The 27,206-nt window shown below is 47.8% G+C and overlaps 1 protein-coding gene across 2 annotated transcripts; it reads left to right on the forward strand.

Annotated features, from left to right (window-relative positions):
• Window positions 1-542: 542 nt before the first annotated feature.
• Window positions 543-27,206, forward strand: LOC112623253 (T-complex protein 10A homolog). 2 transcript variants are annotated; one of them, XM_025383568.1, is made up of 9 exons: window positions 543-672; window positions 2,238-2,382; window positions 3,669-3,884; window positions 6,957-7,094; window positions 8,370-8,528; window positions 9,271-9,382; window positions 11,218-11,322; window positions 25,669-25,786; window positions 26,797-27,206. In XM_025383568.1, the coding sequence occupies exons 2-9, from the start codon at window positions 2,239-2,241 to the stop codon at window positions 27,056-27,058; spliced, it is 1,254 nt and encodes a 417-aa protein (XP_025239353.1). In that variant the 5' UTR covers window positions 543-672; window position 2,238; the 3' UTR covers window positions 27,059-27,206. The 2 variants fall into 2 exon arrangements, with proteins under 2 accessions (XP_025239353.1, XP_025239354.1); XM_025383569.1 differs by lacking the exons at window positions 25,669-25,786; window positions 26,797-27,206 and adding an exon at window positions 12,297-12,558 and having other exon boundaries at window positions 11,218-11,318.

The raw sequence follows: 27,206 nt of genomic DNA on the forward strand, positions 1-27,206 counted from the left end.
CAGTGACTTGCACAACTATCCGGGTGACACACAGCATGAGCAGGCTCAGGGGAGCCCCAGGTGTATTTTCCACAGGCAGCACGTGGATGAGAAGGACGGCCAGGGCTTAACAGGAACGTGGACTGTCGCTTGCTCCTCATTCTCTTCTCTATCACAAAAATCACAAGACAATTCAGATGGAGATGCATTTTGTGAAATGATGAAAATTTGAATCCTGTCTCCTATTTAGACTCACGTATATTATTTTCCCTTCATAAAAATGTTTTTTCTAGTAAATAATGTGACATCCAAACAAAGTTTATATGTCTTCAAGAATTTATGCTCAGAGAAATGAGCTCTTACTACACGTTGCATATTGAAGATCCAATATTAAACACATGGTTTTTGTCAATGAGAAGGAGCAGTTTGACTCTTTCCAATGTCCTTTGTGGATGGATGGACTCCACTGACGAGCTTCTTTGTTCGAATTGCAGGTTTGGGATGTTTAATTATTATCTGAGCTGGTCCAGTGGTCACGCTGAGTGAGACGCTCATGCCCCTTTAAGACAGAAAGTCCGTTGGAACCGTCTGCTGCTCCCTGGTCTCTGGAGATGACGCGGGAGGACTCGGGGACAGCTGTGGGGACACGGCCCAGATGATCCGGTCCCAGCAGAAGTAACTGGTGGGGATCAGGTGTTGTGATCAGCTCTGGTGTTGGGGCTGAGGGAAGGGGTCTTCCCCCGACTTAAGGGGTCACGAGTTTGGGGTCAAGGACACTGGGGTATCCCCTCGGAGGAGCAGAAAAGAAGGTGCTTTCTCAGGGCTGTGAGGACCGTGGACCCCCGCCCACTTCCACAGAAACTGTCCCAGTCCCCGCGGGGAAGGGAACGGCCAGGGATCTGGTTACTGGTAGGTCTTGCTCTTGACCTTCGATTCGCTTCCATCAGGAGACTCTCTTTTAAACAGCATTTCTGAGATCACTGTGGTTAAACTTTTCATTCTCAGATTTGTATACAGTGAGAAGTTTATGAATAAACAGCAGGGGTTTCGTTGGGGGCTACTCGCTTCCTAAAACCCAGAGGGTGAGGCGGGGTGGGAGCAGCTTTCAGAGAGGACCCTGCAGGCTTGCAGGAAGCTTTGCGTTTTCTCTTTTGTTTTAGTTTTCTGATTGCTGTGAGCTTCCTAGAACTGGCATAAATGCTGTACCTATAAAAAGAGGTTTCCTTTCCGCGTCTTCACCATGAATTCACAAAAGACATCTGATGGTTCAAGACTCAGACTCAACAGTGGTGGGTCTGCCTGTGCCCTCCAGTGGGTGCTGATCCAGTGGTGCCGGTTAAAGGGCTGAGAATTCCCTCAGGGTCGCACGTGACCATCCACTCACATCCCACTCACACTCGCGACCATTCCACTCACATCTGCTCACACCCGTTCACATTCCACTCACACCCGCTCACACCCCACTCACATCCCACTCACATCCGTGACCATTCCACTCACATCCCACTCACACTCGCGACCATTCCACTCACATCCCACTCATACCCCGAGACCATCCTGCTCACATCCGCTCACACCCATTCACATTCCCCTCACACTCGCTCACACCCCACTCACATCCCACTCACACCCGTGACCATTCCACTCACATCCCAATCATACCCCGAGACCATCCTGCTCACATCTGGTCACACCCATTCACATTCCCCTCACACTTGCTCACACCCCACTCACATCCCACTCACACCCCATTCGCATCCCACTCACATCCCACTCACATCCCACTCACACCCACTCACACCCACTCACACCCCATTCGCATCCCACTCACATCCCACTCACACCACCTCACACCCCACTCACACCCTTCTCTGGATGACCAGAGTGCATTAAGTGTCAGGCTGATCTAAGATCTAAAGCATTTTCCACGGAGGATGGTGGAGAGCCAGGTGTGGACGGCTCAGTCCCTTCGTCTGTGGATGGTGAGAGTGTGTTAGGCATCAGGCTGATCTTCTAGGAACTGAAGTGTTTTCCGTGGAGGATGATGGAGAGCCAGGTGTGGACGGCTCAGTCCCTGCATCCGTGGTGTCCTTTCACCTGGTCAGCTTCAGGCTTGGGAATGTGCACAGGACCCCAGGGGAGAAGAGCAGCTGTTGTTCCTGCTTGCCCTTAGGTTGAGGCTGGGGCCTTCAGCCCACACTGAGTGGGTAAGGGGGGCTGCATTCAGACATCGCCATAGCTCTTCCCTTCCCAACCAGGATGCTGGAGGGTCAGCTCGAGGCCGGGGAGCCCGAGGAGGGCACCCACCCAGAAGACCCACGCCCGGGAGCTGGGGCTGCCATGGAGAAGACAGCTGCGGCCGCGGAGGTCCCCAGGGAGGACGGCAACACCAGGGAGATGCCGGTGAGCTGACCTCTGTGGGGACAGAGTTAGTCCCACCAGGCGGGACCCTGACTCCTGTCCCTGAGGGCTGTCATTGGACTTTCCCCTCACCGGACCCCTGTAGGAATGAGCCACCCTGGGACGCTGATGCTGAATTTCCTCTCTGAGGGGCACGTGGCTCTCTTCCTCTCTGCAACCTTCTCTCTTAGTGGATGAGAGACAGGATGGGGAGTTAAAGAAAATATTAACATTCCAGCTTTTCTCCTCTAATCCGGGAGAAGGTACCAGGCTTTAAAAACTTCATTAACGAAAATCAGAAGGTTGACATGCCTCACACCATCCCAGCAACCCCCTTCCTCACCGGACCCTGTTGGACAGTGCTTGCTCTCATGAAAGTGCCACGGGTCCTTGTGGTCAGGGCCACACAGTGCAGGGCTCACGATTCCACTTATTCTCAGAACCAGGCTGGAGGTTCTATGGTCCGATCAAGACCAGCCTGGCCAACATGGCAAAACCTCATCTCTACGAAAAATACAAAAATTAGACAGGTGTGGTGCTGCGCACCTGTAATCCCAGCTACTGAGGATGCTGAGGCACAAGAATTGCTTGAACCTGGGAAGTGGAGTTTGCAGTAAGCTGAAATCGCGCCACTGCACTCCACCATGGTTGACAGAGCAGGACCATGTCTTTAAAAAAAAAAAAAAAAAAAAAGAAGGAAAAAGAATGCCAACCTCTTATTGCCGTAGTAGTGTTTTAACAAAGAATTATAATTCACGGAACATCTATATCTGGTTATATCATGTAGACTAACACACAATAAACACTACTTAATAAGACTAAAGCTATAGCCAGGCATGGTAGCTTATGCCTGTAATCCCAGGGCTTCGGGAGGCCGAGGCAGGTGGATCGCTTGAGCCCAGGAGTTGGAGACCAGTCTGGGCCACATATTGAAACCCTATGTCTACTAAAAATACAAAAATTAGCCAAGTGTGGTGGCGCATGCCTGTAGTCCCATCTATTAGGAAGGCTGAGGCAAGAGAATCACTTGAGCTCATGAATTTGAAGCTTCAGTGAGCTGAGATCATGCCACTGCACTCCAGCCTGGGGGACTGAGTGAGCCCCCGCCTAAAAAAAAAAAAAAAAAAAAAAGAAAGGAAAAAGGCTGTGGTAGTCCTGTTTATCTCATCGGGTGTCTTTCTGTCTAGAAAGATGTTGGTCTTACACCAGAGAGGGCTTGAGTATTTTGCAGATAAATGCACCCATTGTGATGTCTGAGAGGTTTTCTGTTGTTGTCTTCCCAATAACAGCCATTACAACAGCAGATCACCAGACTCTACCAAGAGCTCGGGAGACAGGAGTCTCTGTGGGCTGATGTTCACAGAAAACTCCAGAATCATATAGATGCTTTGAGGAAGCAGAACCTGGAGCTCCGAGAAGAGCTGAGAGATCTGAAGAGGCAGCAATGGGAAGCCAGGAAGAAACCTGTAGCACGCCCACACGCAGGGCGAGAATCACACACTCTGGTACCAAAAGTGCATTTGTGTTTTTGTGTCGTTTGCATTATGTAAAAATAGCGTCCCCGTAAAGATGTGGATTTTATCGCTGGGTGATGTGGTATCACACACACTCCAGGTGGTGGGGGGTTCCCTGTCTTTCCATCAACTCCATTTCCCATAAGTAATGATTAAAGAACTGGGTATATCAGGCCTCTCAGCTGGCGCTCCAGCAGACAGAAGCACAGCCGCTTCCAGGCTGCGTGTTCACATCTAGAATTCTAAGACATCTCATGATGCCTCAGGACAACAGCAGCAGACCCTTACTGTGGACTTTACATGGGCTAGGTAGGGAGCTTTACCGTCTTACTCTCTACAACGACCCTATGAAATGGATATTATTACTAACTCCATCACAGTCATGGGCTGGATAACGCAGAGCTGGGATTCGAACCCAGACTGACTCCAGAGCCAGCTCAGGGGCCTGGTGTCCTTCTGTTCATCCTCTAGGACAGCTGTGTAGAATGCGATAGAGACCTGTTGAAATGGGAAAAGTTCCCTTGTCCTCCTCGCAGGGTGTGCGATGGGGGTGTGGCTCGCTTCCTCAGTGTCCCACTGCTCAAACCTCCAGGGGAGCGTAGAGACCGGCAGGCTGTGCAGCTCCGACCCTATGGCAGGGTCTGGGGTGAATGTTTACAGCTGAAGCCCCAGTGGGCGTGTGTTACAGGGCGCTCTTTCAGTTTAGCTGTCTGTAGGCGGCTTGTGTTTATCAGCTCAATTAGACCCTCTGCCCTATCACTAGGACAGAGGGCTTTCTGTATCCTGGGTTCTTGCCTTGGTGTACTGGAAAAATAAGATCACAGGTGGGCTTGGAGGATGGGTGCAAGGATTTTTATTGGGTGATGGTAGCTCTCAGCAGACGGGGGAGCCAGAATGGAGATGGAGTGGGAAGGTGGTTTTCACCTGGAGTTGGGCTGCCCAGCTGCCGTGCTCTCCTCTGACCGCCCTAACCAATCTCGGTGTCATTCAGCCAGTCAGTGGCTTGCTGGCATCTGCCAGTGTGTTCCTCTCGATGCCAGCCACTTGTGTCTCTGCCCGCTAGGGTCTTGGGGTTTTACAGGCACAAGATGGGAGTGTGGTGGGCCAGGGTGGTCTTGGGAAATGCAACATTTGGGCACAAAAGCAGAAATGCCTAGGTCCGTGGGCACAGGCCAGGGGATGGAGCCCTAGCCAGGGACCTGCCCTTCTCTACCCAGGACTTTCCTGCCCCCGTCCCATGTCATTGCCCTGCTCTCTCCCAAAGGAAGAACCAGCATTCTCATGCTGAAGTAGTCAGTGCCTCCCAGCACCTGCCTGCCTTTATAGAACACTGAGCTTTCGAGTTTGATCACATGTGGCTCAAAGACCGAGTCTAAGACAGTGTGAATGTGGCCAGTGTTACCACTGCCTTGTCTGGGCTCGGTTTCCCGCACATGGGTCTAAACAGCTTGAATCATTAAAATTATACACACAGGTAATGACACATGAACCATGTGAACAGCCTCCAAATGTAAATGGAGATGTTTCTCAGTGGGTTAAGACAAGTACTGACATTTCCTATCCGCACTTACGGTGTGAACTTTTAAATCGGTACTTCCAGGACTTAGAATAGTTCCAATACGGCACAGTGATTACAACACACACACACACACACTCACATATACACGCGCACACACACACACACACATACACACACATACACACACACACACACACAGAGGCACCCACGGAATACATTCCAGAGGAGCCTGCTCTGTGGTCGGTTCTCCCAGCATGGCAAGAACAGCCACAAATTCCTCTACAAGAAATTACGGGAAATCTTGGAAGTTACTCCCACTCTTCGGGAGCTCTGCGAGAGCTTTTTCTTTGGAGATGGCTTCTGTTGCCTCAGAAAGCAAGCGGGTTTAGCCTCTCAGCACAGCAAAGCACCCAGTCCTTCGGTGGAAGGAAGAGTGAAAGCCAGGCAGGCTGTTCCTCCGTCAGAGGTAGAGAGGGGGAAATTGCCACAAATACTGGCCGGGATTGTCTACCTTCTGTGGGGAGACCCCGAAAAGACCCACAGAGATACTTTTCCCTGCGTATACTATATGCCAGTTCCTAAAAAATAGCATCTACTGCCCCATTTGCATCATTGTATGTTGGCCGAAATGTTACCATAACAATAACCCCAAGAGTCAATGAAGTCTCATTCTGTCTTCACACTCCCTGCAGTTTTGATCATTCTCTTATTTCGAGACTAGAGTTTGGTGAATTTCCAAATGTTTTTGATTCTGTGCATCGTACTGGCCACCATGGGGCTGTTTATGAGAAGAGGATCTATGCTCACAAGAGCAGACCTGATCTGAAGAAAGAGGACGGGACATGTGAATCCCACATTTCAAATATGCATAGGTGTATCTGTGTGTAGTCACAGTTTTAGGGACTGAGTATCTAAAAGGCTGAGGCACGAGCACCCACCGAATGCGGGCACGGCTGTGTGGGTGAGCCACTCCGGATCTGGTATTAAGGGTTCATTCATAGCAACCCTCTCCCCTTCTCACTCCCTCCTCCTCCTCAGAGGGGACAGCGGGGAATAATTAGACATTCCAGACCGAACACACCTCCTCCCACCTGAAGAATCATGCTGTTCCAGGTCAGTCTGCTGGTAACAGGGAAAGTTGAGAATTTGCATTTCGAATCTTAGACAAGTTGTAGAGACAACACTAGAATGAGCATCACACTTTCCTCCTCCGTTACCACATTCCCCGTTGAAGACACAGGAGTCTAAAGGAAGATATGTTGGGTATTGTTGAATCTGTGGCCTTTGGGAGCCTGTGATCATTTTGAAACAGGGAACCACAATAAGAAACACAAAGCAAACATGGGCTCCACAAAGGTTCCTTCACAAACGCTGGGTGAGGGTTTGTGTTCTTATAAACATGTTAGGGGGAAAACCCAGTCCAAGTCCCCCCACCTTGTACCCTAATATTTTCTAGGACATTCCAATTATTTTTGATTGTATTAAAATTTGAATTTATTTTTCCTTCGAAAATGTGAACATTTTCCCTGCATTTTGTCTTTTAGGCATGGGAACTCGCTTTTGGAAAAATTTCACCTCTGCCAGTTGATGAGGAGATGATGCCCAAATACATTTGCCACAAGAGTCAGAGTGCCACTGTCCTGGGACAAAGGTCGTCATCCAACAACTTAACTCCTCCAAAGGTGACCCTTGGTGCTTATCATCTATAAAGAGCAGCAGACGTTCTGGACGCAAACACACACACCCCGTCAGCTCCTCACCACACAATCTCACCTCCCTGGGCGAGCATGGTGCTCCCTGGAGTCCCGCGTTCTTCCAAGGACCCGGGTGCGTGCCTTTCAAACAAGATCCTAACCCACAGCACTTCCGCTGTAGAGCACATTCCAAGTCCTCCCAGCGGCTTCCCTCTGAGCACTCACAGCAGCAAGTGTCTGGCTGGGGCCAAGTGGACTCGGGGCTTTGTTTCCGTGGATGCCACCCATGGAGGTGACATGCGTGGTGCTCTCTCCACACGCCGTGGCCCATGTGTCTTGGGGCTCACAGCCTCCTGAGCTTCCTGCTTCTGCACTGCGGTCTTGCACCTGCTGCTTGTCAGCGTGGACCCCTCTGACTGGGAGCTGTGCTGCTTGCTTTGGGGCCACAGTGCAGGATGCTATTTTGTCTCCATCACATTTTTCCTTGTTAAAATTAGCTCCTCTTTAGAACATTCTGCTGGCCAGTGTGTCTCTTCCCGTCCCAGCTTTGTGTCACCCTCACACTCAGGAGGCAAACTCGTGAGTCCTCAGCCAGCAACTGAAACTGGGTTGATGTGGATGGAGAAGACAGCCCCCCAACTCCTGAAGATGATTTATCCCCTCGCATTCTTTCCCAAAGCAACTGCTGAGCAGATAGCACTTTATTCCCTGAAGGAAGATCAGATCTACTCCAAGCATTTGTCACAAGTAGGAAAATAGCCTTTTCAGATCCTATGAGTACAAAACATCGAAAGTCTCAGGATGGACTGCATAGGTCCAACCTCCTGTGAGACGCGGACTCCTCTCACACTCCCTCATTGACCTGAGTTAATCACACGTGTGCCGGGCAATGTACGAGTAAATAGACAACTGAATGGGTGGCTTATCCACGCCTCGAAACCATGAATTTTTAAACAGCAGAAAAGGTAGAACATTATTTTCATTATGCATTTTTGAATTGCGTTTCAAGCACTGTATTTCACTGTTGACTTTATTCTACAGTATCAGCCATACAGTTCCTGAATTCCTCAAGAGCGTGGAATGTAAAGTGTAAAATGTAAAACGGGGAATGAGAGACAGCAAGCGTGGATGCCTCGTGTGTCCTTCTGTAGAAACGGGCGTAGAATCATCTAGATTCTGTGGTAGCTGGTGTGATGTGTTGCTTAACATTTTAAAATAATACGATGGTTACTAATGCAAAAATATTCCCACATTTATTTTCAGACAATGAGTTTAAAGACAGAAAGAATTAACTTGGGGAAAACACCACCACAGGAAGATAGAGAGAAAGGTCCTCCCGGGAGACATCAAGACGGAAGTCCAACAGCCACTGGAAGGCCAACTTCCGGTGCAGAAAGACGGGGGGTGTCTGAAGACGGAAAGGTGACCTCGGAAACCTGGGTCCCTCTACACTGGCCGCATGGAAAATTCAGATTCAGATAAACTTCCACTTAGGTCTATTAAGAGTACTCAATTTGTTATTCAAAATAGACCTAGTATTAACCTAATTATGTTTTTATTTATGTATTAATATAAATTTATTAATACATAAATAAATAACATTATTTATTAACCTAAATATGTTTCTGTAGATAAAACCTTGAATTTCTTCAGACATGTCTTTAATGCTAAAAAACTGAACAACTTGAATTGGGTTTGAAAAATCAATTGCTTTCCCGAGCTCTGGAGTAGGTATATTTCTGCAGAGTCTTTAAAATAATTGGCTGGGCGCGGTGGCTCAAGCCTGTAATCCCAGCACTTTGGGAGGCAGAGACGGGCGGATCACGAGGTCAGGAGATCGAGACCATCCTGGTTAACACAGTGAAACCCCGTCTCTACTAAAAAATACAAAAAACTAGCCGGGCGAGGTGGCGGGCGCCTGTAGTCCCAGCTACTCAGGAGGCTGAGGCAGGAGAATGGCGGGAACCCGGGAGGTAGAGCTTGCAGTGAGCCAAGATCCGGCCACCTTGTAGTGTGGAGTGCAGGGCTGTTGGGTGAGCCCTGGGTTCTTGCTGGAAATTGTGGATGGCTGAAGATGGCTTCATGCTCCCAGCCTTTGGGTTGGAGGCATTGCTGGCTGCAGGGACCTTGTAACAAGGGGGGCCTCTGACTGTCGTTGCCCCAGGTAATGCACCCATCTTCCCGAAGTCCACAGAACTCCAGTGGCAGAAAATCACCAGTGCAGGCTTCCCAGGCCACCACACTGCAGGAGCAGACGGCAGCAGCTGGAGGAGCTGGTGAGCAGGGTCGGGGACTCCTAACTGTTTCCATGCTTCCTGTAAAACACAGGGCTTTCTTGTCGATACGCGTGAGTAGAACATCCTACCACAGCCAGGACATGTCCTTCATGGAGCTGCCTAATTTCTGGCCACCTTTTTTTTTTTTTTTTTTTGAGACGGAGTCTTGCTGTGTCGCCCAGGCTGGAGTGCAGTGGCACGATCTCGGCTCACTGCAAGCTCCGCCTCCCGGGTTCACGCCATTCTCCTGCCTAAGCCTCCCGAGTAGCTGGGACTACAGGCGCCCACCACCTCGCCCGGCTAGTTTTTTTGTATTTTTTTTAGTAGAAACGGGGTTTCACCATGTTAGCCAGGATGGTCTCGATCTCCTGACCTCGTGATCCACCCGCCTCGGCCTCCCAAAGTACTGGGATTACAGGCTTGAGCCACCACGCCCGGCCTTGGCCACCTTTTGTCTGATTCCCTCATTGGGTCCTCACCTGGGAGTCTTGCCGACACCCCCAACTGCCACCCCACACACAGCCCACGTGCTGGTCTCCAGGGCCTGTGGCTGGAGATTCCGAATCCTACTGGCCACTTCCCCCTGAGCACACTCCTAGCAGAAGGCTGGGCCTGGGAGGCCTCAGGGGCTTTGTTCCCTTTTCTCCGATTGCCTGCGCATGGCATTGCTGCCACCCTGATGGGAGTGCCCTCTCATCTGGCACCTGCCTGGCCTCTTCCCAAGCCCCAGCTCTGTCCATGCAGCTGTGGGTGCTTTCTGCATCAGGGGTCCCAGCAGGAGGAGCCAAGAGTGCCCCTGGGAGAGTCGGGAAAGAATTCCTTCCTCACGTTGCTGCCAGAAAATGGCCATAGCAGCTTCACGAATCCCGCAGGAACCTATCTTGGTAAAGAAACAGAGGCCTCGTAGTGGGCAAGCCTCAGGTGTGGTCCTTATGCGCAACACAGCTCAACCCCATGGGCACCACTCCCCCTGGGCTGCCTGGCACCTGGACTCCTTCCCATCCTTGGCCCAGGCCTGTGTGGCCCTGCAGGGCAGAGCCCAACCCTGTTTTCCTTCTGGGTCTGCTCCCCAGGCCTCCTGTCCCCCAGGCTGCTTCATGGCCTCTGCAGGGAGCTTCGCAGAGGTGAGTCTGGTGTCATCTGTCTGCTTCAGACCACCCCAGGCTCCGCGTGCCCTCACAGTGCCCTCTGTGCTCCTCTGCGGGGCAGGGAAGCCCTTCCCATTGGGTCTGCACCAGCCTGGCCACCTTGTTCCTGCTGCCCCTTTCCCTTCGGTCCCCCGGACAAGATGTCAGTTTACTTGCAGGTGCTGGGCAGAACGGGAGGCCTTGTCTCCCACACACCTGCTGGCACCTCTGCAACCTCCAGGCATCATCTCAGCTGCCAGTGAGGCCATCCTGGGGAAGCCCCCGCTGATCCCTGGCTCTCCTGGAAGCCTGTGATTCTCCTTCACCACGGCCCTGTCCCTTCATAGGTCCCGTAAGCCAATGGCACAGGGATCCGGCTTTTCTCTCCTGTGTCTGCCTCCCGCAGTACCGGGAGAAGCTTCAGGGCCGAGGCAGTGCCTTTCCATCCATGAATCACCTGATCCATCAGAATACTCGAAAGAGAGCGAGGCCCAAGAAATACTGACTGAGTGTATTCATTAAAGAAGTAATGTTCCTTACAGGATCACCTGTTGTTGAACTGATCTGACATGTGTATGGTGATCTCATGAACAAGAGAGAGCCTGTTCACCCATTCACTTAAATTGGATTTAGCAATCGCATTAGGATAATGATATTTCCACAATGTATATGCACTGTCCTTCTAAATTTAACTTATTTGCTTTTTAGACAGAAGCTCATCAGTCTTAGAGAGTTCCGAAGGTGTATTTCTCAGCCACGTTGAAGCTGACGAGTTGACCGGTTCTTCCCCAAACATTGAAGAGCTGCAGGTAGGTGAGCTGAGTGGCTTCTGCAAGGGTGGCCGGCCCAGCTCCCCTCAGGGAGACCTGAGAAGATGACCTTTTCATCCTGGGGAAGTGAGATTCAGAGCGGGTGTCAAGAGAAGGTTGCATCTTCCCATCTTCTCAACAAGAACAGAAAATTAAGTTGATTCCAAATGTCTATTTCCTGAGGTTCAGCCTTTCAAACAGAGACTATTTTTTAAAGCTTTAAGTTGGTTGCATTTAGCACATAATCAAACAAGATGAGTATTTTTCATGACTTATGAGTTCCCCATGTCAAAATTTCGTTTTTTATCATTTTGATTTACAGTTCTCAGTTGACATTAATAGACCCGAAGGCAAGAATAGCAAGCATACTTCTAAGCCCTAGCTAGTGGTCCACTTGTAACATGCTATATTTTACCAAAAAAAAGTCAACAAAATAAAATTATTTTCTCTATGGCAGGAAATTTGGGCTGTGAACTTACATGTGATGTAAAAGTAGGCACCTGGCGGGGAAGTCTCAGAACACAGGTCCCGCTTGTTTTCTGTTCTCCTGTGAAAAGCCCACATTCTGTTCTGCCCTTTCCGACATCTTCAGCTGGGGGACGAGTAAGAACATCTTTTTGTTTTGTTTGGGGATCCAGCTAATGAGTTCACCTGGAAGCCTCAGGGCCAATGATCTGCATTTAGAAAGCGGCAGCCACAGCAGGTGGTGTCTCTGTGTGCTGTTTGTATCAGGTGTTGAATGGGGCAGTTGTGACTGTGGCCACCCTGACCCCAGGGCAAACATACAAGTAAGAGATAAGCACTTTAATAAAACACAAAACATGGTAGAAAGTCCTGGTGCTGACTGTCTGGGGCTCAGCCACGCCCACCGACTTAGAGGCAGAGGCTGCAAAATGCCAGGGCGAGGTGCATTTCTCCCACCTCATACTGCAGTGTTCATAGAGACCACGGGAGACTAGGATTATGCTCTTTCTGCAGAATCTTCCTGTAAACCCACCACCTTCCCTAGAAACAGCACAGCCCATGGACACTAAGATGAAAAAGGAGGAAGTACAGGAAGAAAAACGACATCCAAATGGCAAGGGTCCGGTTTCCCTGAGTCAATTTCCAGGAGCTCTGCATGCCGCTCCCTCCAGACAGGCCACGGACACAGGGCGCTGACCTGGAGGCCAGACGTTTCCAGCATTGTTGACTGCCAGTTTATTTCCAGTAAATAAAGCAATACACTTTTCAGGAGGAAAATTTGTTTGTCTTAAATACTTAAAAATTCCCCAAAACTATAGCCTCAAGTATCTTCCAGCCACCACATTTTAGCCCTTGAGGAGAGCTCAGTTCCGGAAGGACACGTCAAGGTGGCGGTGGTCGGCATTGACTCAGGAAGCGGTCAGAAGAGGCACCGGCTGCGGCTGCAGCCACGGTGTTTTGTGAGTTCCGAGGAGACCCAGTCCTGCTTGGGGCAGCACATCATCGCTTCTTCTTCAGCTCAACAGGTGGTTCATCTAACGCCTCTTGTTGGCCTGTTAGAAACTGGAAGTCGGCCTCATGCTTGCTTTGCTGAGTGAACTCTGCCTCGGTAAAGGCGAGTTTATGTCCTGCAAGCGCATAAAGCATTTGGACAAGTGAGCAACAGGGAATGCTACTTGCAGTAACAGTTTGAATTCCCTGAAATGCTTTTGTGTTTAGTGCAGTGGCTGTAGTGGTTCGTCAGGGGAAAAGGAAACCCACATCATTTGAGTACCTGATCTTGCTGTCTCCATAGGTAGGTCCATGAGACATAAGTGATGTTCCCCCTTGGCTAAGTGCATGGAGGAATCAATCACTCAAGCTCATGAAACTGTAAAGGTGAGGACACAAGACCTAGGTAACGTGCTGTGCCCTCTACTAGTGCCATCCTTCCTTTCTCCCCACAACCGACAGTCTCCCACCTCTGCCTGCCCCCACGTCCATGGCTCCCCCACCCTCCCTCTCAGGTCTTCATCACGTTCCTCTTCTCGTGACTCATCTTGCATCTACTTCTTGTGTATCTTGCATTGGATATGCCAAAATTCTTTCCCTTTTTGTATTTTGTTTCTTTTAATAATATAAACTCCAAAATAGATTGTATGATTCTTTTCATGTGGAACATTTTAAAAATTATTTGTGCTTTATTACTTCTGAGAGTAACTGATTCTTTAAACGTTGCTGGGGTTTTTAGTGTTGGTTAAAAATTCATCTTTGGATACAGAACTGAACATATTCTTGCTTCATTCACCGAGTTGGTTTGGGAGTAGGTGAAGGAGTCATCTTGGTTCAAACTCCATCAAATAGGAGGCTGCTGTCCCGGCCAGCAGGTGGCGCACACCGCCAAGGTTTGTTTGGTGGATGGTTGAAGACAGTTAAAGCAGCCAAGCATTTGCTTTTACTCCCTTTGTATTTTCTCAGCTGAATTAACGCCTATATTTCTGAGCTATGGTTAAGAGTGACAGTGCGATATAAATAATGAAGACACATTTTGCCATTTGGAATTTTCAAATGCACTTATCTTAACTCCCCAGATCTTGAGACTATTTCTCTCAGATATTTTCTTTTGCTAATTTTCACATGAGTAATATTTTCAATGCGAAGACAAAGATATTCTTTCTACATTCCTTGTCCAGCATTATGCATATGAGGTTATATAATATTTGCTGATAGTTAATGAAAATCAATACATCTTTGGGATGGGCCGTAGGAGCGTATAGATCAGAAGAATGGGATTAAAAGGAAAGAAAAAGGTGCCAAGAGTAATTTTTACATAGTAATTACCACAATTCCTATGGCCCAGGATTCTAAACTCACCAAGTCATCAGCCATGGATGATCGAGACTGATGGCCACTGTGTGCACGAGCTCATGAAAGACGGATGTTTGTGGGACAGATCGTAGCACTTATTCATTACTGATAACCACACTCAGGGATGGGAATTTGGACCTGATCTATTCCGTTAGTACAATCTGGGGGGAAATATCACAGCTGGTGTCTAGAATACCATGTAGGCGATAATCATATAACAATTCTGAATAGAAGAAAAATAATGAAACCACAATAATCAGGCTTTACATCATTTTTCATCTTGGAGTTTTTGTGTTTCCATAAAGGCAGGACGGGCACCGAGCGAAAGTTGTGCCATCACCACCTTCCCCGACACCAGCCAGAAGGAGCCGAGCGCAGATAAGAAGACGACCGTCATCCGGTTTTCTAACCGCGACGTGAAGAAGGTCAAACCCGATCAGAGAGTGGTGTGTACAATGGATCTTGTTTTTTAAAGACCTGTCTTTTTTTAAAAGAAATCAAAACTAACTCAGTTATTAGGAATGACTCTGCACATCCATACCCCATCTCCTCTGGGTGTTCAGGATGGGGTGGGGGAGAATGGGCAGAGCACAGGCTGTGGAGTCGGGCAAGGTTGTCTATGAACCAGGCTGTTTTTTGCTTCCTCGGTGCGCTCAGGCAAGTGAGACTCTGTCATCAAGACCCTCGGATCTGCGTGGTGACACAAGAGTGCACCAGCACCCCTCCTGGCTCTGAGTTCAGTCATTGTTTTCAGCTTTTCTAAACCTCTGCAAAATGTGGTTGATAATTACAACCTAACTCAACAGATGGCTATGAAAGTAACATAGTCCATTAAATAATGTCTCTTCTGCAGAACTCTCTAGAAACACAATGGTAAACACTTAGTAAATGTGCATTGATTGTAGAACTAGCATTAGTATTGCAACAAAGTTAGAGTCAGGAGCTAATCCCTGGTACAAGCTGGAGGTGAGATTCAGGGAGGTGAGATTCAGGGCTGTGACCCCCTGGTTCACACTACATGTCTCTGTGTGTCCAGGGATCACAGACAGAAAACACAGATGCTGAGGAGTCTGGAGGGTTTCCAGGCAATGTCTCCAGGGTGGCAATACTTTTGTCCAGATAATCCAGGGTATAACTTGATTCTCACTGAAGAAAACCTGGGTAATTTACAAAACAGATTGTAAATAAGGTGAGATAAGGGAGGTTAGGGCAGGGCTTGTAGTGCATTGAGAATAGTCTCTTAGTACCCACACACTACCAAATTGTATTCTAAACAGTTCCTTCTTTAGAATGATCAATTTCCCTGTTGTTAGCCAAGCTTTGGGTACAAATTTAGAGGCACAGGGTCCAGGAGTTCCGAGAGACTGCAGAGCACATCTCTGTTTTTTGTGTTACTTGCTTTAATGAGAGGTGCCTACTTGTGGCTCTGTGATTTTATCCCACCTAAGCCTCTTGACCCTTCCTGAGGGTGGATGTTAGAAGCCCTGAGTGTGGACACAGGTGTGGTGTGCCCGTCACGTGCTCTTCCACCAACCTGAACTAACTCGCATGCTCCCTTTTTTTCTCACGGGGAAATGCAAACAAGGAGAGCTTGGATGACCCCCTTTAGACGGTGGCCTGTGTTATACCATGGCCCGGTGGGGGAATCTGTGATACTGATCTCATAGCCTGCCCCAGCCTTTCATTGTGAGGTCTGGGTTTCCGTCACTTTGGAGTAGGAAATAGCTGTTTCTTAGCCAGACATGCAGGTGTAGAGAGGCAGAGTGTGACAATATAAGAATTGATGAGGTGAGGATGAGTTAGTGGGAGAGAACAGGGCCTGGCACAGGCCTTGGAAGGACATCCTCCTGTTCCGACCTTTTGCGTGGTCAGAGGGAATGGCCACTGCAGGCCAGCGAGTGTGCACCTCCCCAGGTCTCCTGAGGGCACCTCCGTTCCCTTCGAACCTCTCTGGTCTCCAAAGGGAACCCCGACCCCAGTGAGGAGCCAGAGCTTGGACTTGATCATTATTGGAATGATGCAGAATTGAGCATTTGTGGCTTTCTTCTGACATTTGGACAAATTTCCCATGTGAGAAAAATGCCTTTAAAATAATGGCACAGAAATAGTCCCTTCGACTTCAGTGTGGTGGTTTTTCTAAATAAGTCACCACTCCTATTCTCTCCTGCCTTCTCTCAGCCTTTCTTTGATGGGCAGCGATGCTCTTGCCATGATAGATGCAGACACGCAGTGACCCGCCAGGTCCCAGAGCTCGGGAGAGAGTGGATGCCTGTCCGTGGTCCCACTGCAAAATGAACATGTACATCTCACTGATGTCTACTTCTGGATCCTTAATTTTTTTTTTTTTTTTCTTTTTGAGACGGAGTCTCGCTCTGTCGCCTGGGCTGGAGTGCAGTGGCGCGATCTCGGCTCACTGCAAGCTCCGCCTCCCGGGTTCATGCCATTCTCCTGCCTCAGCCTCCAGAGTAGCTGGGACTACAGGCGCCTGCCACCATGCTCGGCTAATTTTTTGTATTTTTAGTAGAGACGGGGTTTCATCATGTTAGCCAGGATGGTCTCAATCTCCTGACCTGGTGATCCGCCCGCCTTGGCCTTCCAAAGTGCTGGGATTACAGGCATGAGCCACCACGCCCGGCCTGGATCCTTAATTTTTTAATAATTCCCCCTTCCCTACTTATGGTCAAGGCTCGCTTGACCCAGATGACTGTCCTCTTCCAAAGCAGCTCTTCCCCTCTTCTTTTCCCCACTTTATTGGAAACCAGAGGGTGTCACAATGATGGGAAACTTCACAGTAACATGACAATTCAAGAGGCATAACCCAGGGACAGTTGATGACTGGAGCATTTCTGCTGTTTGGAGCTGCTGGGAGACCCCTGGTCTGCGAGCTGTGAGGTTTGGGTCTTGGGGCTCCCCACTCATATTCACTATGCTGGACCTGGATCTCCTGCGGGCCCCCAAGGTTGCCAGGTCCAGCAAACTCTAGCTCAGAACCCACCAGGTGAAGGACTGGGAACTCCACCTCGGTCCAGTCCTCTCTCCCACTAGCCTAGAGCCACAGTGTCTTGACTTCTGGGCTTGGGTGACAAGCCCTCTCCCCATGTCCCCTTGCCGTGGAGGGTGCCCATGGACAGGGTCAGCCCACTCCCACCTGCTGGGATGGTGCTTTTACCCACCTGCAGGAAGGACTTTACTAGATTAAATCCAGGTTCAAAATGATAACACAGACTGCCTCCCAGCATAGGTGTTTCTGGTGCTTACAGATTTACTATCATGCAAATGCTCAGATGACGCGCACGACTTACCCTGATGGTTTGGAAGTTGTGCAGTTTCCTAACAAGCAGACAGGTGAGTGACATCACCAGGAACCCGCATGGGTAGGTGCCTTTGCATGTGAGTCTGTAGAGGTGTGGAGACTTGCAGGTTAGCAGATACTTGAGCCCTGTAGGCAAGTTTCCCACAGCAGCAGCTGTCCAGATAATTTGGGGCTTACCCTGCTTCATGCATGTTTTCTTGGTTCTTATCCAAGAGCTGTGAGCCTGTGGCTTCCGTGCCGGTGTGTAAGTGCACCCAGGTCTGGACGCCTCTGTAAACGCCGTCAGACCTCAGTCGGGGGCTTGTCTTTCAGCTTTTCTGGGTGGGCCTGGCTACATGGCTCAAGCAACAACCGAGATAAATGGGTGTTACTTATTCGCACAGTGCAGCCAGCTTATTGTCCTAAAAGCCACCACGTTCTTTCCCGAAGTCTCGCCTGGACTCTAAAATGCCATCCTCTGGGTAACCCCTGGGTCTCTTGGGAACTGGGCTGCACAGCAGGAGGTGAGCGGAGGGCAAGCCAGGGAAGCTTTATCTGTATTTACAGCCACTCCCCATGCTCTGTTAGGCCTGAGCTCCGCCTCCTTCAGATCAGTGGCAGCATTCCATCCTCATAGGAACACGAATCCTACTGTGAACTGCGCACGTGAGGGATCTAGGTTGCGTGCTCCTTGTGAGAATCTAATGCCTGATGATCCATCACTGTCTCCCTTCACCCCCAGATGAGACCCTCTAGTTGCAGGAAAAGAAGCTCAGGGCAGCCAGGCACAGCGGCTCACGCCTGTAATCCCAACACTTTGGACGGCTGAGGCAGGCAGATCACAAGGTCAGGAGTTTCAGACCAGCCTGGCCAACATAGTGAAACCCCATCTCTTCTTAAGAAAAAAAAAAATACAAAAATTAGCCGGGCATGGTAGCAGGCGCCTGTAATCTTAGCTACTCGGGAGGCTGAGGCAGGAGAATTGCCTGAATCTGGGAGGCAGAGGTTGCAGTGAGCTGAGATCATGCCTTTGCATTCCAGCCTGGGTTACAGTGTGAGACTTTGTCTCAAAAAAAAAAAAAAAAAAAGCTCAGGACTGCTACTTGTTCTACATTGCGGTGAGTTGTATGATTATTTCATTATAATGTAATAATAATAGAAATAAAGTGCACAGTAAATTTAGTGCACTTGAATCATCCAACATTCGCACAACCCACACCCATGCCAGTCCATGGAAAAATTGTCTTCCACGAAACTGGTCCCTAGTGCCAAAAAGGTTGGGGACCACTGCATTAGATGAGAGAACTGTTTGGGCCAGGCGCAGTGGCTCACGCCTGTAATCCCAGTACTTTGGAGGGCCGAGGTGGGCGGATCACCTGATGTCAGGAGTTCGAGATCAGCCTGGCCAACATGGTGAAACCCCAACTCTACTAAAAATACAAAAATTAGCCGGATGCGGTGGCGTGCACCTGTCATCCCAGCTACTCAGGAGACTGAGGTTGGACAATCGCTTGAAAACTGAAGGTGGAGGCTGCAGTGATCCTATATCGTGCCACTACACTCTGGCCTGGATGCAGAGTGAGACTCCATCTCAAAAAATAAAAATAAAAAATTCTAGTTTGGTGATGAACTTACTAATATTTATTTGTAATTTTTCTCTTTATTAGGAATTTGTTTCTTTTTAAAAATCCTTAACCAGTGACATATATTTTTATACCTTTAATGCTTTCTGCTTTAAGTCTATTAAATCTAATAGGTACAGCAGCTTTCTTTCAGTTAGTTAACATATGCCTGGTATATCTATTCTTTCTTTTGCTACTTCTAAATCTTTACCTTTAAATATGATCTTATAAGAAACAGACATTTAGAAAAATATATAATCTGAAAATAACTTTCCTTTTAACCTGAGGTTTTATTGCATGAACTGAAAATGTATCAGTATCCTAACTGTCCTCTACAACCAAATCAAGAGTCTTTTAGTTCTAATTCTCCTCCCCAGTCTTTCATGCCATTGTGTTGGCTTCTGCCAGGATTTTTACTCTAAGTTGTTTTCACCTCCAGTATTAGTTATGATTATCACTGTGGTGTTTATGTGGCCAGTGTTTACTTTAAACTTTTTAAATGTATGCAGAATTTGGGGCTTTTCTTTCTTGTATCTTGGGCTTTTCTTCTCGGCACCACTTCCTTCTACTTGACGAGCATGAAGAGATGGGGGCAATCAACCCTATCAATTTTGGCTCACCTGAAAATGTCCTTTGTTTTGCCTTGTTCATGAATGGTCGTTCGTCCTGATGCACCTTCTGACTCCTCATCCCGTAGCTATTCCATGGCCACTGTGCAGCAGGCATTGTTTTAGGGCTAGGGATTCAGCAGTGAGCAAATCTGTGAAAAGTTCTTATTTCATGACATTTTATTGGAGGGAAGCATAAAATAATCAGGTAAAAATAAAAATCAATATAAAATATCAGTCTGCATGAAAAGCTACCAAGACAAACCAGAGGGTAGAAAGCGGACAGGGAGTGTGCTGGGCTGCTGTCTTAGGGGCCGTTGAGGAGGGCCTCACTGAGAGGTGACATTTCAGGGAGCCATGAGTGATGTGAGAGAGGGAGCTGTGTGCATGTCAGGAAGAACATTCTAGAGTGAGAAAGAGCCATGAAAAGTGTGGTGTGTCTGAGGAAGAGCAAGGAGGCCGGTGTGGCAGGGGTAGAGGAGATGAGGTCAAAGTGCCAGGACCAGGCTGTGTAGCCCATTGTGGAGAAGCTGTTGGAGAATCTTGAGCAAGGGAATGACAGTGATTTTTCTCAGCGTGTTGAGGACTTTATTCCAGGCCCACACAGTGTCTGCTGGAGGATCTGATGGTGGTCTAATTTCTCCCTTCGACTGTGATTTTTTCCCTTGCTGCATTTAAGCGCTGTTCTGTCTCCAGCTACATTATGATCTGTCTAGTTATGGATTTAACTTTGTTCATTGTATTGGGGATTTGTTGTGCCTTTTTTTTTTTTTTTTTTTTTTTTTGAGACGCAGTCTCTCTCTGTCACCCAGGCTGGAGTGTAGTGGCGTGATCTCAGCTCACTGCAATTTCTGCCTCCCCAGTTCAAGTGATTCTTCTGCCTCAGCCTCCCAAGTAGCTGAGACGACAGGTGCATGCCACCATGCCTGACTAATTTTTTGTATTTTTAGTAGAGATGGAGTTTCACCATGTTAGCCAGGATGGTCTCGATCTCCTGATCTTGTGATCTGCCCGCCTCAGCCTCCCAAAGTGCTGGGATTACAGGTGTGAGCCACTGCAGCCAGCCTGTTGTGCATCTTAAATATAACCACTGTGTCTTTCATAAGCTAGGGTTGCCAGATTTAGCAAATAAAAATGCAGGATGCCCAGTTGAATTTGAATTTCAGGTAAACAATAAATGAATTTGTTTTTGTTATGAGTAGGTTTCATTGAGTATGTGGGACATATTTACACCAAAAAGTCATTTGTAGTTTATGTGAAAATTCAGATTTAACTGGGTGTCCTATATTTTATCTGGGAACACTATCAAGTTCAGGGAAATTCACAGCTATTATCTTTATCAATCTTACCTTTCCTCCACCTCCAATTATAGCTGCATGACACCACCTCATTCTAGCCTCTTTCCATCTTCACATATTATATTTTCTTGTGATCATCTGGGTAAATTATTTATCTATTTCCTCAGTATTCTCTTCAGCTGAATATTATGTGCTATTTAATACATCATTTTGGCTTTAATTTTGAAGATTATATTCATTTCATTTGTTCTTTTTCAAATCCACCTAGAATTTTTTCTCGTTTTCATTTTCAATTTCCTACTTTAATTTTTAAAATATTCTACAAACATTTGCCTTGTCATCTGTTTCTAGTAGCAGGATGCTTGCCATCTCGGAGCTCTGCGTGGCGCTGGCTGCAGCTGGCTTGTCTCTGCTGGTACTTCCTCATGGTGTTGCGTTCCCTCACCTATTTTATATTTGTGCTAGTGGCTTGTGTTGGTGGCAATCATATGGGGCCCAGTCTGGGAGATACTATCCAGAAAACTTTGTGTTTGTTTCTGCCAGGTGTTCCAGGGCACGACCAGCCTGGGATCACTTCATGTTAGCTTCTTAGTTTAAGGTGTCCCAGGTACAGGTAGCAGAATTGCAATTGCTAAGGGTAAATGAGGGTCACCCGGTAGTGACACATTCTTTGGAAATAGCTCAGAGATAGACAGCCACACTCCTTGGTGCTCTCCATCTGCCAGCAGGGAGATATTTTCTAGTTCCCTCTTTCCTTGGGGCTCTAACCTTCAGAGAGTGTCCTCTTTAAGCATGGACGCAGTTTCAATTCCCAGACAAAGCCCTTCATCCTATCCCAGCAGAGCAACTAAGGGCCAAACCTCCTGGAGACTGCAGAGGACAACAGGGCAGCCGCAGGTCAGGTTCGGGTCTGCATTCCAGCACCCTCTGGGATTTGTGGCTCCTTCCACGAACTTGCATGTTCATTTCCCAGGGTTTTTGTGATTTACTTGAGCGTTCCTCAGTATTTGTAGTGGATGTGTGGGTGGGATGTCTGATCTGCCCACTGCCACGGCAGAATCAAGGCCTCTGTGGGGCATCTGCTCCTCCGTGACACAACGGACCTCCAGATGGGCCCTTGAAGCTGCTGAGACTCAGGCTGTCCTACGAGTTCCTGGTTCCCAACCCTTTTTCTTTTTGTCCTAATATTTCAGCCAGCGCAGCTGTGTGTCTTGTTAGAACGTTCACCTTCACAGGCTGTCATTTAGGCTCTCACTGGGCATGTAGCAGCAAATTGGGCACTAGAGCAATTGTTCTCTTGAGTGACCTCCAGCAAACATTTGACAAAAGAAAAATTACACTTGCTAGTTTGTGAAGGTCATGCTGAGCGATTAATATTAACGCCAGTCTTTTGAAAAAGAAAAGTATTTACAGGTCTGTATTTTATTTTTGTTTAAAAGGCCTAAAACTTTGACTCTCAGCTGGTCCATGTAGAAGGTCTCAGTTCATTTTCCAGCAGGAATTCTAAGTTCTGTTACTATTCTTGGATATATTTGTCATACATTCAACAGTTCTGCCTATGGCTGACATTTCCAGAACAGAGTGAAGCAGACGTGCCATTGTTTCCACTCCTTCCATTTTATAGGTGCAATTGTGTGTGACGTGCATGGTTCTTATACATTCATACAAATCAGCCAAGAATCGTGCATTGATATGTACCAGACAGTGAGTGAATTCATTTGCTCTCAGCTGTTGACCCAAAGAAGAGCCCCCAGTTTCTCCAGGGTGCTCCATTAATACACAACAGGAAAACAATCTTTTACAATTTTGTGCTAAAAATCATTTTAAGGGGTAGAATTTTTCCTCAGTTGTCAGGTTCTTCACTGTATTCATTTTTCTTAAATATATTTTGTGGGCTGGGCATGGTGCTCACACTAGTTATCCTGGTGCTTTGGGAGGCCACATTGGGAGGGTCTCTTGAGGCCAGGAGTTAGAGACCACCTGGGAAACATAACAAGACCCTGGTCCTGCAAAAAAATAAAAAATTAGCTGGGCATCGTGGCATGCTCTTGTAGTCCCAGCTACTCGGGAGGCTGAGGCAGGAGGATCACTTGAGCTCTGAGTCTGAGGCTGCAGTGAGCCATGATCACACCACTGCATGCCAGGCTAAGTGACAGAGTGAGGCCTTGACTCTAAATACACACACGCAGAGAGAGACAGACACACACGTATGTATGTGTGTGTGTGTGTGTGTGCTGCCCCTTATCTCTTTATCTGTCAGAAACTGCTAACAGTTGACAATACAAATAAAAAAGAAGCAAATGGATAGTAAAAGAACAAATGGAGGCCGTGTGTGGTGGCTCACGCTTGTAATCCCAGAACTTTGGGAGGCAGAGGCGGGCAAATAACTTGAGGTCAGGAGTTCCAGACCAGCCTTGCCCACATGGTGAAACCCTGTCTCTACTAAAAATACAAAAATTAGCCAGGTGTGGTGGCACATGCCTGTAACCCAAGCTACTCGGGAGGCTGAGGCAGGAGAATTGCTTGAACCTCAGAGGTGGAGGCTGCAGTGAGCTGAGATCACACCACTGCACTCCAGCCTGGGCGACACAGGGAGACTCCATCTCAATGAAAAACAGAACAAATGGAAACTCATCAATTAAGTTTAATTTGGCAGCTTTTCTTTTTTCACAAACACATCAAGCAGCTGTGCATGTTCCCCATACGCAGGCACTGTAATCACGTTCCTGTTCCTGTAATGAAATAGGCACAGTGCAGCAGTATTTCAGCAGGCTGCACAGCGAGTTCCTCTGCGTCAAGGGTTCTGTCTCCAGTGCAAGGTGAAAGTCACTGTTAATCATCCCTGGAGGATGCCGTAGAGGGTGAATTATGGCTCTTTTTTTTTTTTTTGAGACAGAGTCTGGCTGTGTCGCCCAGGCTGGAGTGCAGTGGCCGGATCTCAGCTCACTGCAAGCTCCACCTCCCGGGCTTACGCCATTCTCCTGCCTCAGCCTCCGGAGTAGCTGGGACTACAGGCGCCCACCACGTCACCCGGCTAGTTTTTTGTATTTTTTTTAGTAGAGACGGGGGTTTCAACGTGTTAGCCAGGATGGTCTCGATCTCCTGACCTCGTGATCCGCCCATCTCGGCCTCCCAAAGTGCTGGGATTACAGGCTTGAGCCACCGCGCACGGCCAAATTATGGCTCTTTCATACAATTTATTATCCAGCTGAAAACTGCAAATCAATATGAAAATGTGAAGTTGAATGTTTACCATAGTCAGTCAAAAGCATTCAGAAGCAGAGGGCACTGACTGTGGGGTTAATAATGGACCTTTGACCTCAAACACAGACACAGGGACTCAGGGAGTCAAGACAGCATATGGGAGGGAAAAGAAAATTTCAGCCAGAGATCCCTTAGCAAAGTTGGGAGAATCTAAATTTTGTGTTTTAATGAGACTGAAATCATTCTGCCTAGAGCAAGATGTTCAAGTGTAAATAAAAAATGACAGAGCAGGTACAAAACTGCATGTAGAATATCGGTTCTTTATGGAGTGTGCCTTATCCTGTTCAGGCTGCCATAGCAAAATGCCACAGACTGGCTGGCTTGCCAACAACGGTGTTGGGGGCTGGAAGTCCATAATGAAGGTGCCGGCAGCTGCACTGTCTGGTGAGGGCTGCTGCCTGGTTCACAGATGGCATCTTCTCATTGCAGCACCACATGGTGGAAGGGGCGAGACAGCTCTCTGGGGTCCCTTTAGTAAAGGTGCTAATCCCATTCATGGGGCTCCATCCTCATGACTGCATCATCACCCAAAGGCCTCATCTCCCAACACCATTGCTTTGGGGATTAGGTTTCAACACAGGAATTTGGGGAGGGCACAGCATTCAGCCCGTAGTAGAGCAGATCGGCACCAAATATATTTAAGCAGCTAAGTGACACACAAGTGTCCTGGTTTACAAATACAAATCTACTGAATTTGCAAAGATAGGTGTGTATGTTGTTTACATCCTGGTTGAAACAGCGAAACACAGTAAATGCGCTCTCAGATGTTCACACGGTTTTTCTTCTTGAGTATTTTCATATAGTATTGAAGTCCTTAAACTTTTATTATAAGTAGGGTTGCCAGATTTAACAAATATATTGATTCAAGTCCCTCACTGAATTTGAAATATCAGATACACAGCAAGTAATTTTTGATATAAAAGTATGTTCCATGCAATATTTGAAATATGTTAAAAATTATTCATCATTTGGCCAGGTGTAGTGGCTCATGCCTGTAATCCCAGCACCCTGGGAGGCCGAGGCAGGCAGATCATCTGAGGCCAGGAGTTTGAGAGTATCTGGCCAACATGGCGAAACCCTGTCTCTCCTAAAAATACAAAAATTAGCCGGGCGTGGTGACGCATGCCTGTAATCCCAGCTACTCGGGAGGCTGAGGCAGGAGAATCGCTTGAACTGGGGAGGTGGAGGTTGCAGTGAGCCAAGATTGTGCCATTGCACTCCAGCCTGGGCAACAGAGTGAGACTCTGTCTCAAAAAAATAATAATAATAAAAATAAATTATTTATGGTTCATCATTTATCTAAAATTCAATTATACCTGGCAACCCTAGTTATAAAGCCAGATGATTAGAAAATACTCTCTATATAAATCTCAGGAATATTTTATAGATTACTAGGATAGAACATGTTTCTAAACAGATTCAATGTAACATACTCTTAAAAACTGCATCCTGCAGAAAAATTCTACCGCGATGGCTCCAAAGAAATTGTGTTTCCCGACGGGACAGTGAAACATCTCAAGGATGGACAGGAAGAGACCTTATTTCCCGATGGGACAATCGTAAGGGTGGAAAGGTCAGTAATGTCAGACAATGCGAACCCGAAATCCCCAGTTTTTGTTTGTGTATTTAATAATTTCCTTATATTAATTTAGATTTTTGCAAACATTTAAGTGCTTGTATTAAAAATAATAATATTAATGTCATTGACTCCAGAAGTTTTGTCTTATGGCCTTGATTTGAATCCCTTTATAGAGACTGTGAGTTTCAAATGGACTTTCAGGTATTTACTTTACTGACATTAGCTGTGTTTGAATTATAACCGTAAAAATACACTCCAGTCTTCAGTGCTCACCTCAGACCACGTGGTCTAGAAGCCGAAGTCCATTGCAGAACACGTGCAAGCAAATGTTTAAGGCACAACAAGGAAGAGCTCATCAGAGCTGCTATTTCAATGCTAGTTTGTGCAGAAAGTAAAGATCCACCCAGCTGCCCAAGGGAGAGCGTGAGATGTTGTTTTAGACCTTCCCTTTCTTTCCTGATATTCAAGTGACCACTGAGTGAGCACTGTGGGCTGTGTCTCCTTGCTGCCCCACCTCCAAGCTTTCTCTGAGTTCTGCAGTCTCCCACTCTCACCATTTCTCTCCTGGGCAATTACAATAGACTCCCCCAGCTTCCTCACAGCAGTCAGAATCTTCCCTGTCACCTCCGGGGCCACTTTTCTGAAATGATTCTATGTGTGTCCCTGTCACTCCCTGTGTTAACCCTACCGTCCCTCTCACCGTCAGAGCCAGCTGTCAGCACAGGCTTCAGCCTGCAGGTGAGCAGACGCGGCTGACCTCCCGCCCTGCCTCCTGGTCCTCCACACTTGCCCTCTCTCACCCACACCAAGTTTCTGCTGATGCCCTGAGCCCACCGTGCACCTTTCCTGCCACTGCCCGTGGCCTTCTGCACCCTCATCTAACGAGCTTTGGAAGAAGGCCCCAGGTGGGGCCATTATTCTGTACTCCCCCAGCCCCTACTGGCCTCCACACTAGCAGCATTGGCCCTGGCGCACACTGCCCTTCCACGTGTTTCTCTTCTCAGGAATGGCGACAAAACCATTGTGCTCAGCAACGGGCAGAAAGAAATCCACACGGCCCAGTTCAAGAGAAGGGAGTACCCAGATGGCACCATCAAGACTGTGTATTGCAGCGGCTGTCAGGAAACCAAGTATGCCTCCGGGAGGGTTAAGATCAAAGATGAAGCTGGAAACATCATCCTGGATGAGAAGCAGATGAGCCCTCAACATGCAGCGTCACATGGGAAATGCCAATTGCAGTTTTTTGCTAAAACAGACAAAAACTAATAATGTATTAGCTGTCCCAAATGATCTTGGAGAGCCACTAAACCTTTAGGACTACCCAAGTTACCTAGAAATTGCAAAGAAAAGGACATTCTCTTCTCTATTTAGGAAATACGGTTAGAGCAGCACCCATCAGATAACAGAAGGCTCA

This window comes from Theropithecus gelada, chromosome 4 (assembly GCF_003255815.1).
Source record: "Theropithecus gelada isolate Dixy chromosome 4, Tgel_1.0, whole genome shotgun sequence".
Lineage (NCBI taxonomy): Eukaryota > Metazoa > Chordata > Mammalia > Primates > Cercopithecidae > Theropithecus > Theropithecus gelada.